Source organism: Bos javanicus, chromosome 2, assembly GCF_032452875.1.
Source record: "Bos javanicus breed banteng chromosome 2, ARS-OSU_banteng_1.0, whole genome shotgun sequence".
Taxonomy (NCBI): Eukaryota; Metazoa; Chordata; class Mammalia; order Artiodactyla; family Bovidae; genus Bos; species Bos javanicus.
The window spans coordinates 129,429,814-129,442,041 of record NC_083869.1 but is presented as its reverse complement, the minus strand read 5'-3'; the positions used below and the strand labels follow the sequence as shown (position 1 = coordinate 129,442,041).

Sequence of the window (12,228 nt, the reverse complement as noted above, 5' to 3'; positions counted from 1 at the left end):
CACATATTATCCAAATCCTTAAGAGTAATTAGATTTTATTTCTAGCAGCAATATCCAGAATGTGATTTGGATGTGGTAGAGCGGAAGTAAAGGACCAGAGATGAGGCAGTCATAAAACTAGGAGATTACGGTATTGGATGGTTCATCCACATAGATGTTGAAAGTACTAACAACAAGTTAATTCAGGACCGAAGAGAAAGACTATGAGCCAGAAGCAATCTTCAATTAACACAAGACTGAAACCAGAAGAGCAACAGATAACAGCTTGAAGGAAGGGGAAAGGACTGTTTGTCTGTAATATGTCTGGACAACAAAAATGTAAAGAAATAGTGGTTTTTATACAGGACGAAGAAGCAATGGTCTAAAAGTTGTCTTTTACAATGCAGCTACCATTAGTGGGTCTCCATCAGCATTTTAAAAAATGAAATGGAACGTGTATGATTAAATCATATTTGGTAAGTGAAAATGTAATTCTGCTAAATTTTGTTACATACAAATATATAGATATAGATATAGATATATATAGATAGATAGATCTGTGATCTAAAATTTTCTTCTCCAATCAATTCCACAGATTTAGGATTGGAAATGTGGAAAAATCTGAAGCAGACAAGGTAAGAGGAAGAAGGAGAGGAGGAGAAGCGCTCTCGTCCCCTTGGTCTTAGAGTGCACTGAACACCAGATGGGGAGAAAGCCTTCACTTGAGAGCTACAGGGCAAAGGTGGTGTCAAAAGTTATGGTTCAATTAAGGAAAAGAAGCGAAGAGGACATTCCAAGAACTTGAGGCTACAAGAGAAGTTGTTTAGTCCAAACCACTAAAAGAACAGAAAGGAGGAAATTTAGACACTCAGTAGATGCGGAAATTCTTAGATTAAGATATACCTCTTTTTTTGCACTTATAGTATACCACAGATTTCCCAAAACTACTTTCTAAATACATTTTTGTTTTACCTGTGACTTTACTGAATTCTTCCAGAATGTTTTCTTTAGTCTTATTCTTCGGAATTGATCCAACAAAAAGCCTGTTGTTTGCCACAGAAATGCACACTCCAAGGTGTTTACCGGGGCGGATTTCATAGCTGTCACACTGAAAGGAAGAACAGAACCAGACACCCCACAACCACCCCAAACTCAGAACAACTGACCTCAGTCTAAAAAACCAAACAATTCAAGGTCAAACACTCCCTGCTTCATGAATTCACCAAGTTCCCTCATGCTTGCCATAATATAAAATGTGTTATTTTAAACTTTTACAGCCTCTGTTTTAGTTTGGTTTCATTAACCTTCACTGCTCTATCAAATATAAATGAATCAAAGTTATTCACTCTACCTTTGAAAAGATTTGATTTATTTCAATATTATCAATCTCAAGATTTTTAACCAGAGAATTTTAGAAAAAATACCTGAGACTGGTAATTCAGAGCCCTTGGAGATGAAATGAGATATAGATAAGTCTCAGGAAAACAACAATATGTAAAGAATAACAACTATGTTTAATCAATGCAAAGAAAAGTAGAAGAATTTCACCTTTTACATAAAACAGAATTTAAAAATTTTAAACTTCATATTAAACATAATACTTTCAAAATTGTATTAAATCATAGGAATAAAGTGTTTTATTTAAATGGTTATGGTGATGATTTCCTAGGTAAACTTGAGCTGTTTATGCATTAACATTACTTACCAATTAGTTTACAAAACAAATATGGAATTAAAATAAAAATCATCCATATGTTGCCAGAAGCAAGGAAATAAAGCTTTAAAAACTTCTCAGTACTAAATAAAGAAACTGGAAGGAAAAAGGTCCATAATAAAAACAAAAATCTGGGTCAAGTTAGAAGTAGAACAAATTTAGAGGCAACTAATGAAATGAAAAGCTTTGGTGAAAGAGGTTACCATTCTAAAAGAACTAGAACTAGACTGAGGCCTTCAGCTGTCTGGCAAGAGTATCCCCAGAAACCAATGACACTGCTATTCTGAGTTACTGAGATGACTGTATCTTAACACAGTAGGAGTGAAGCCATACTTAATTTGTGTACTACTCTGAAATAAGTACAAAGGGTAAAAGGCCCTAAAGAAAGGAGATTCCTAGAAGACTGGTTATCAAGTAATAGAAAAAGAGAAAGATTAAAGACAAAGAGAACTGGAGAGTTTGGAAACAAAAAGAAAAGAACGAGAATATACTTAGAAAATAAATTGTATGATTAGGTTATGATAAAAACAAAGAGATTCACAATCATTTCCCAAATTGTGTCCTAAAAGTCAAGGAGCCCAGTTATATTCCCCAGAACCCATTCCAGACTTCATCACACTTTAAGAATTTTACTCTAAAGTTTAACAGCAAGAACTGACATTTCTAAGATCAAAAGGGAGAACTGCAAAAACCAAATATTCAAATGAAACTTTAGATACTAACTGCTATAATAAATAACTTCTTAGAATTATGGGAGACTATCATCTTACTTCTGGGGTATTTTATTTTTTACTTTCATAATATGAAAAAATAGCCACCAGACACATACTAACTCAGTCAATATAAAACTTTTAAAGTAAATGAAACAACGTTAACTGCAAATGTTTTTACTTGACGTGTTTCTCTCAAATGACTTGCTAGACAATGGGTATTTGTTCTGTTTATCACATACCAGTTTAACAGCTTCCTGTGCAGCTTCCTTTCCACAGAAGGTGATAAATGCATACCCTCTGTTCTGACCAGACAGTGGATCCATCATAAGACGCAGATCCCAAATGGGACCAGCCTTTTCAAAAAGGGGCACCAATTCATCCTCGTATAAATCTCTTGGTATTTTACCTACAAAGACCTGAAATAAAACCTGTGTGTTAGAATCCCAATGTAACAAGCATTTGATTTTAGAGCCACAAAGCCTAGGTGCCTTTTTTAGGGGGTGGGGACACAAAGATGGTTAAGGAAAAATTGGGGCAAGTTGAATCTTACAAAGTTAACCCTAGTTTTTCATTATAATGACTTTCAGGGCATCAATACAGAACAATATTCTATACTGAAAAATGGAAACTGATTAACAGTAAGCGCTCAAAATTTGTAGTAATAACTCTAAATCTTAAATTTTTGTAATCTGTCCTTTTCTCACAAAAAATAAAAGGCCTATATAAATATTCGTTGAAATACATCTGCATTTTTAGAAAAACCATACTTGAATATGGAGAAGGGAATGGCAACCCACTCCAGTATTCCTGCCTGGGGAATTCCATGGACAGAGAAGTCTGGTGGGCCACAGCCTACGGGGTCGCAAAGAGTCGTCCATGACTAGGCGAGTAACACTTCCATTTTCACTACAGTAACATGCCAATTCAGTAAAGTTACAATAAAAGTTAAATTAAAAAAAAAAACTGAATAAAAGATCGATGAGGTCTCTTTCAAATTTTCTCAACTCTAAAATCTTTACTACTTAAAACTCCACTGCTTTAATTTTTCTTTCATCAGAATTCCTTTCTCTATCAGAATATTACATTTTAAGATATGAAAAAAAATCATCATAATTTGAAGATTTTGTTGGATGGCATCACCAACTTGATGGACATGAGTCTGAGTAAGCTCCAGGAGTTGGTGATGGACAGGGAAGCCTGGCGTGCTGCAGTCCATGGGGTCGCAAAGAGTCGGACACGACTGAGTGACGTGACTGAACTGAAATGAAGTAATGAGCTTCCCTTGAAACTCAGACAGTAGAGAATGTGCCTGCAACGCGGGACACCTGGGTTCTATCCCTGGGCTGGGAAGATCCCCTGGAGAAGGGAATGGTTACCCACTCCAGTATTCTTGCCTGGAGAATTCTATGGACAGAGGAGCCTGCCAGGCTATAGACCATGGGATCACAAAGAGTTGGATATGGCTGAGTGACTAATACTAACACTAATGAAGTAATACCAGCAATCCAAAAGATGCCAAATTATTGGAGATTAAGTTTCTGGTGTTAAATTCTGTAAGAGCTGTGGTATTTTAAGACAATCCTTTTCAAAATAATCAGGTTCACTTTCACTGCTATCTGGTAAAATCTGAGGTGGTCTTCTGAATCTCTAGCAAGATTCTTACACAACAGTTATTCTAATTTTTCTAATTCCTTAAAATCTCCAATCCTCGTTCATGAAATCTCATTCTAAGAGGGTCGCCTGAAAAGTCATTGGTTTTCCTAACATTCTTTCCTCTTAGCCTTAAAAACTTTTCTCAACATCTCTTTTCACTTCCTTCCTTTATACCTCAGAGAAAAAAATGTACCTCTTTTCCAAAACAAGAGTAGCTCCTTAACCCTAATAAATAAGCCCATTTCTTCTTACTACCTTCTTCTGGAAATAATTTTAAACCTTTATCTCTTCAACTGTCCTATCTTGTTCAGTACATTCTTTCCTTCCCACAGTTCTTCCATCTTTAAACATGCCAGATCTCCCATAACAAAAACCCCTTCTTTAGCCTGTTATTTGTTCCTTTCATTTTTAAATGCTTTAAACATCTGGCCCTTACCTGTTTGCTTTCACTCATGCAGTTATTCTTTTCAACACATCTACTGTATGCTTAATACCGGGCAGCTAAGAAAGGCATAAGTAACAGATCGGCAATCATCTCAGTGACATCCCTACAGAACCATCTTTCTAATGAAAGCTCACTCTGAAAAGCACTTGCATCTATGCTTTTTTTAATTGTTCTATCATGTAGTCATGATCAAGTTCCATTTCTATTTCTTTCTACATTTTTTTGGTATCAGTTTCTTTCCATTTTTTTTTTAATTGGAGGATAAATGCTTTACAACGTTGTGTTGATTTCTGCTATGGAACAATGTGAATCAGCTGTGAGTACACATATGCACGCTCTCTCTTGCAGCTTCCCTCCCATATGCTTTTAAACTCTCTAAAAACTAGTTTCTTCCAACACTAAATTGGACACCCAAATGTCACTAATGGACTTTTAAGGACCAAATTAAAAAGTCTTCCCTTCCTCAATCTCATCATCATCCTTGCCTTCTCAACAAGCATTAACACTAGTGATGCTACCTTCTGAAACTTCTCTTCCCGTAAATTTTCAGTTCAGTCTCTCAGTTGTGTCTGACTCTTTGCGACCCCATGGACCGCAGCACGCCAGGCCTCCCTGTTCATCACCAACTCCTGGAGTTTACCCAAACTCACGTCCATTAAGTTGGTGATGCCATCCAACCATCTCATCCTCTGGCGTCCCCTTCTCCTCCTGCCTTCAATTTTTCCCAGCATCAGGGTCTTTTCCAATGACTCAGTTCTTCACATCAGGTAGCCAAAGTATTGGAGTTTCAGCTTCAACATCAGTCCTTCCAAAGAACACTCAGGACTGATCTCCTTTAGGATGGACTAGTTGGATCTCCTTGCAGTCCAAGGGACTCTCAAGTCTTCTCAGTTCAAAGCATCAATTCTTTGGCGCTCAGCTTTCTTTATAGTCCAACTCTCACATCCATACATGACTACTGGAAAAACCTCAGAATCCTCCACTAACCTAGTCTTACCTTTAACTACTCCTCTATCCTTTCCATGGTGATTCTTCTATCCATTTAATAATATAAGCTGCATGTTTCCCAAAGTTACAGCCCTATTTCCCATAATTCACTGTACTTCCTTCCCTTGTAAGGATCATATTAACATCCATATTCACATACAATGCTACAGTCATTTCCCAATACCTCCTATATATCTCAAGATCTAATTCTGTATCTCCAACTACCTATTAAACACTTCCTCTTGGTAGTCCTGATTTTACCTCAAATCATCAGTAATTTTAGCAATACCAATTATCATTTTTTTTAGTATAAATATATGTACAGATAAGAATGACTATTATCAGAATGTTAAAAGTGGTTATCGATACATGAAAAAATTCTAATTTTATTTTCTTTATTTAAAATAAAGGTACAATGTATATGTAACAAGTTTCCTTTGTCCAAAAATCAAAATAACTAAAACTGACCCTTGTCAATCAGTTCCTCTGATTTTTTCCCACATTTCTCTTAGGAGAACATAATTTCTGCTAACCACCACCCCACTCCACCCCAGCCCCACCCCCGGCAAATGACTGAGGAAAAATACTCTCATAAACAAAAAACCTCAGATATTTTTAATCCCTCCAATTCCCATCCATATCCAATTAATTTTTAAAATATCAGCTCGAGGGCTTCCTTGATGGTCCAGTGGTTAAGAGTCTGCTTTGCAGTGCAGGAGTAATGGGTTCTATCCCTGGTCCAGGAGGACCCCACATGCCACGGAGCAGTTAAGCCCATGTACAGCAACTGCTGAAGCTAGTGCTCTAGAGCCGATGAGCTCCAGCTACTGAGGCCAGTGCACCTAGAGCCCTTGCTCCACAACCGAAGAGGCCCCGACAACGAGAAGCCCGGGCCTTGCAACTACAGAGCGGCTACCGCTCTCTGCAACTAGACAAAGTCCATGTGCAGCAACCAAGACCCAGCACAGCCATCAATCCGTAAGTAAATAAATAAAATGCCAGCCTGAAGTCGCTCCAGTGCAGGTAACTAGCTCCCTCCCTATTCACATAGGCCATGTATTTTTCTTCTACATTCTAGAGATGAGTGAGGAGAAGGCAAGGGCACCCACTCCAGTACCCTTGCCTGGAAAATCCCGTGGACGGAGGAGCCTGGTGGGCTGCAGTCCATGGGGTCGCTAAGGGTCGGACACGACTGAGCGACTTCACTTTGACTTTTCGCTTTCATGCATTGGAGAAGGAAATGGCAACCCACTCCAGTGTTCTTGCCTGGAAAATCCCAGGGACGGGGGAGCCTGGTGGGCTGCCGTCTCTGGGGTCACACAGAGTCGGCCACAACTGAAGCGACTTAGCAGCAGCAGCAGCAGAGATGAGTGAACACCACAGACAGGTCTAGATGTTCATGAAGCTTACATTCTACTGATAAGAGACAGACAATTTAAAAGACAATACAATTTCAGGAGGAAATTATAATATAAAAGCAAAGAAAAGGGATAAATGAGTAAGAGGTTATATTTTAAGTAGGAGGGCCTCCCTGAGAAGACAAATTTGAACTGAGACCTGAGAGAGAAAATAAAGCAAAAGTATGAGGAAAGGGCATTCCACGGGGATAGAACAAGTACAAAAAGATACCAAGTACAACTGATATATCTGACGAACAGCAAATAGGCCAGTGATTAAATAAAAGGTCCACACAGGAGACAGTGATGAGAAAGAGAAAATGCGGACCAGATTAAGTTAAACCACAGTTAGAAGTTTAAGAGTTTTATTCCAAACATGTTAGAAAGATGTTAAGAGGACTCTTGAGCAGACAAATAACCAGGTATTATTTATGTCCTAAAAGAAATAAGACTGGCAGCAGGGTAGAAGCAGCAGGGTAGAAAGTGGATCGTAAAGAAAAACAGGCTGACCAGTCAGGTTAACAGGGCAAGAGATGACAGTGGCTTGGTGTAGCAGGGTGAAAGCTTAAAGGCAGGCAGAATGTGAGGAACAGTGAGTTTTAAGCTATGTTGGATTCAAATCTACATTCCAGTTACGGTGAACAAGTTTCTAAATCAGCAAGTCTCAAGATTCTCATCTGAGAGTAACATCAGCAAAAGCATTCAGCTTCCATGTAAGCAGAGAGCCCACATCGTGTTGCTCATTTTATTCCCAGTACTGAATGCAGTGCCAGGGTCATAACAGTTGCTCATCTTTGAGTAAATACATGTATGAACATCTATCTCGTACTGTGACTTATACGCTAGATGCCCTCCCTTCTGTCCTACTCAAGGACTCTTGGTCTGACAACAATTTTATCATCAATTTCCTCCTTTATACATGGATCATTCCCATCAGCACATAGTATATTACAATCTCCCCCTTAAATTTTTTTTTTAATATTTATTTATTTGGCTATGCATGGTCTTAGTTACGGCAGGCAGACTCTCAGTTGCAGCATGTGGGATTTAATAGTTCCCTGACCAGGGACTGAACCCAAGCCCCCCGCACTGGAAATGCAGAGTCTTAGGCACCGGACCACCTGGGAAGTCCCTTTTCTTTAAAATTTCAATTAAAACAAAAATATATCCTGACTATAAACCTTCTAAGTATTGTCCCATTTCTCTGCTACCCTTTGTAGCAAAACTGCTCAGAAGAGCTATAATATTCTTAATGCCTCAAATTTGCTCATCTCCTTAGTCTCTTGAATCTTTTCCAATGTGGCTTTTGTCACCACTCCAAAGTCACTAACAACATTTATGCTATCATAATCAAATGTCAATTCTTAGTCCTCATCTTACTTGGGAAGTTTAATACAACTGACCTTCCTTCTGCGAATACTTTCTTCACTTGACCTCTGGGACACCACACTCCTGGTTTTTCTTATCTCATTGGCTCTCTTTTAAAAATTTATTTATTGGCTGCATTGAGTCTTTGTTTCGGCACTCAGGCTCCAGAGTGCACAGACTCAGTAGCCCTCCTCAGCATGTGGGGATCCTAGTTCTGAGACTAGGGATCACACCCAACCCCCTGCACTGGAAGGCGGATTCTTAACCCCTGGAGTACCAGGGAAGCCCCTTCATTGCCTCCTTCTTCTTAGTCCCCTTTGCTAGTTCCTTCTCATCTCCCCATCTCTCTAAATGTTGAAGTGCTGAAGGAATCAGATCTTAAAAATTTTCTCTAGCTATATACACTTCCATGGTGACCACATCCAAACATGGTTTGAAAACACATGGTTTGAAACACATAAGTATCATCTTAGATACTTATGCCTCCCATATTTATGATCACCAGTCAAAACTCTCCTATGAACTCCAAGCTCACGTAAGTAACGGCTCACTCAACAGCTCCATTTGGATGACAAAGAGACCTCTAACTCATACATGTCCAAAGCTGAACTACTACCTTTCAATCCTGCTAATCTGCTCTTCTTTACAGCCTTCCTCATTTTAGTAAGTGGCAACTACATCCTTCTAACTGCTCAGGTCCTAAGACTTAAAGCCATCCTCTGCTCCTTTCTCTCATGTCTTCGTATCCACTTCATCAATAAATCTTGTTAAGATACGCACTCAAATTATCCAGAATCTGACCACTTCTCATTAGTTTCAGTTGTATCACCCTATAGCATTCACAACTCTATATATTAGCACTGATTAACAGGGCACAGCACTTAAACACACACACACACTACTGATAAAAGGCATCCTGAGACAAAAAATACACAAGAGTAGTTTAGTTCAGTCGCTCAGCTGTGTTCGACTCTTTGAGACACCACGGACTGCAGCATGCCAGGCCTCCCTGTCCATCACCAACTCCCAGAGCTTACTCAAACTCAAGTCCACTGAGTCGGTGATACCACCCAACCATCTTATCTGCTGTTGTCCCCTTCTTTTCCTGCCTTCAATCTTTCCCAGCATCACGGTCTTTTCCAAGGAGTCACTTTTTCACATCAGGTGGCCAAAGTATTGGAGCTTTAGCATCCGTCCTTTCAATGAATATTCAGAACTGATTTCCTTGAGGATGGACTGGTTGGATCTCCTTGCAGAACAAGGGACTCTCAAGAGTCTTCTCCAACACCACAGTTCAAAAGCATCAATTCTTCAACCCTCAGCTTTCTTTATAGTCCAACTCTCACATCCATACATGACTACTGGAAAAATCAAAGCTTTGACTAGACGGACTTCTGTTGGCAAAGTAATGTCTCTGCTTTTTAACATGCTGTCTAGGTTGGTCAGAGCTTTTCTTCCAAGGAGCAACGGTCTTTTAATTTCATGCCTGCAGTCAGCATCCAGAGTGATTTTGGAGCCCAAAACAATAAAGTCTCTCACTGTTTCCACTGTTTCCCCATCTATTTGCCATGAAGTGATGGGACCAGAAGCCATGATCTTAAGCTTTCTGAATGCTGAGTTTTAAGCCAAGTTTTTCACTCTCCTCTTTCACTTTCCTCAAGAGGGTCTTTAGTTTTTCTTTGCTTTCTGCCATAAAGGTGGTGTCATTTGCATATCTGAGGTTACTGATATTTCTCCTGGCAATCTTGATTCTAGCTTGTGCTTCATCCAGTCCAGCATTTCTCACAATGTACTCTGCATGTAAGTTAAATAAGCACGGTGACAATATACAGCCTTGACATACTCCTTTCCCTATTTGGAACCAGTCTGTTGTTCCATGTCCAGTTCTAACTGTTGCTTCTTGACATGCATACAGATTTTTCAGGAGGCAGGTCAGGTGGTCTGGTATTCCCACCTCTTTAAGAATTTTAAACAGTTTGTTGTGAACACAAGAGTAATTGGTATTAATTCTGAAATATATTTTTTAGTGTTGCTAGGCTCTGGCCACACCTAAGTCTAGCCTGGTTAGAATATCTTTATATTTGAGAATATTTGTTATTTGAATATTTTAACACTGTCCTGGGAAGTAAATTCCGCTTTCTATCGTTTCTATTATAATGCAGTGATGCTTCGTAATTACACCATTCACCATCTGTATTCTCTCCCTGCCCATTACAAACGCATGCAACAGCAAAGACAGCACACACAGTGGCACTGTGAGAACACCCACGAGGGTCTTCCCTGGTGGTTAAGAATCCGCCTTCCAGTGCAGGGGACATGGGTTCAATCCCTGGTCAGGCAACTAAGCTCCCCAAGACCACATGCAGCAACTACTGAGTCAGCTCTCTGGATGGAGCCTGTGCACAACTGGAGAAAAGCCTACACACTACAAGGAAGATACTGCGTGCTGCAACTAAGACCCGGTGCAGACAAAAATCAACAAACGAATATTTTAAAAAATATACAGTTGAACACAAATAAATGAGGAATCTAAGTGTCAGATTACTATACTACTTTCTTAACGTGTATATATTTTCAGAAACATTCAGGTTTACTTCACTAACCATACTTGAAAAGATCTTGTATTTTCAGGAAAAGCAACTGATTGATTAGAAAGAATTCATAACAGTAAGCTCCTTGTACTCTACATGATCATATGAATGTTAGAAGTCCACCTGACATTACAGCTTTTCCACAAGAATACTGTTCTATTTTAGAAATATCAAGGAATTTCCTGGCAGTCCAGTGGTTAGCACTCTGCGCTTCTACTGCAAGGGGTAAGGGTTTGACCCTTGGTCAGGCAACTAAGACCCCATATGCCGCACATGGCGTGGCCAAAAATAAACATATAAACAAAAATAAAAGAAACATCAACAAACCTATGCCCAATGCTGTATTCACTGGGGTCCATCAAGAAACAGGCCAAAAACAATGATTTGCTTGAGAAACAGAAGATGGTCTCATTTCAAGATCAATTTAACTTAGGACTTTAAAGGAACTTTAAAAGGCTTAAAATAGATAGTATTCAAAAACTAAGTATCCCTCTTTGTAAAGCTTTTTAAGCTCAGTTTTTAATGCACTGAAACGTAATATGAATGTTTTCCTTTTATTACCGTGTTGATCCCTGAGCCATTCTGGCTCCATATGAGCTGTCCAGAGTAAACGCGCGGTCATGTGCAGGTTATCCCTCCCCACCAGAACCAACAGAATCCAGTGAATATCCTAACACCTGTTCTTCCTTTACTCATTAGACTTTAAGGTTTTGAACAAGTTTTGGCTGTTGTCTACCCACTGATTCCTTCAACAGTAACAGAGGAAGCCCCGAAGACTCTGGAAGCAATCGACAGAAGTAACCAGGCAGATCAACAGTGTCTTCCAATTATCTACAATGGCCGTTCCAATATCCGGCTTCTATTTGCTATTTTTGCAAACAGAGCAGCTTTTCTTTGTATATAATGCAAATCAAATGTTACAAAGTCACATACTTATAGGTCTGTTAAACACCCTGTTTCTTTTTAACACCTCAACTAGCTAATAAAACAGAGAGTTAAGTCCAACATACAGAGTTTATTACCAATATATAGAGATGATCTGCATGGAGATCACATTTCTGTCAAGGAAATAGAGTTTTACAAAACCAGCTGAAGCACAGAAAGGTGCTGTGACACACAGTGACTACACTTACGGTGATCACTTTGAAACTAGAGAAGTATCAATCACTATGCCCTGTACCTGAACTAACGCAGTGTTCAAGGTCAACTGAACTTCAAAACCAAAGAGAGAAACAAACTCACACAAAAGAGATCAATTTGTGGTTACCGGAGGTAAGGTTGGGAGGAGAAGGATCTGGATGAAAGTAGTTAAAGAAGGGTACAAACTTCCAGTTATAACTAGGGATGTAATGTACAACATGATAAATATAATTAACACTGC

At 39.1% G+C, this 12,228-nt stretch overlaps 1 protein-coding gene across 4 annotated transcripts in view; it reads right to left on the bottom strand.

Moving 5' to 3' along the window:
- HNRNPR (heterogeneous nuclear ribonucleoprotein R) overlaps positions 1–12,228 on the bottom strand; it is a 57,031-nt gene that overhangs the window by 32,865 nt on the left and 11,938 nt on the right. For all 4 annotated transcript variants that reach the window (XM_061393574.1, XM_061393580.1, XM_061393588.1 and 1 more), the window contains 2 exons: positions 2,646–2,822; positions 952–1,087 (listed from right to left, as the gene is read on the bottom strand). In XM_061393574.1, coding sequence (XP_061249558.1) covers positions 952–1,087; positions 2,646–2,822 — 313 coding nt within the window. The remainder of the gene's footprint in view (positions 1–951; positions 1,088–2,645; positions 2,823–12,228) is intronic.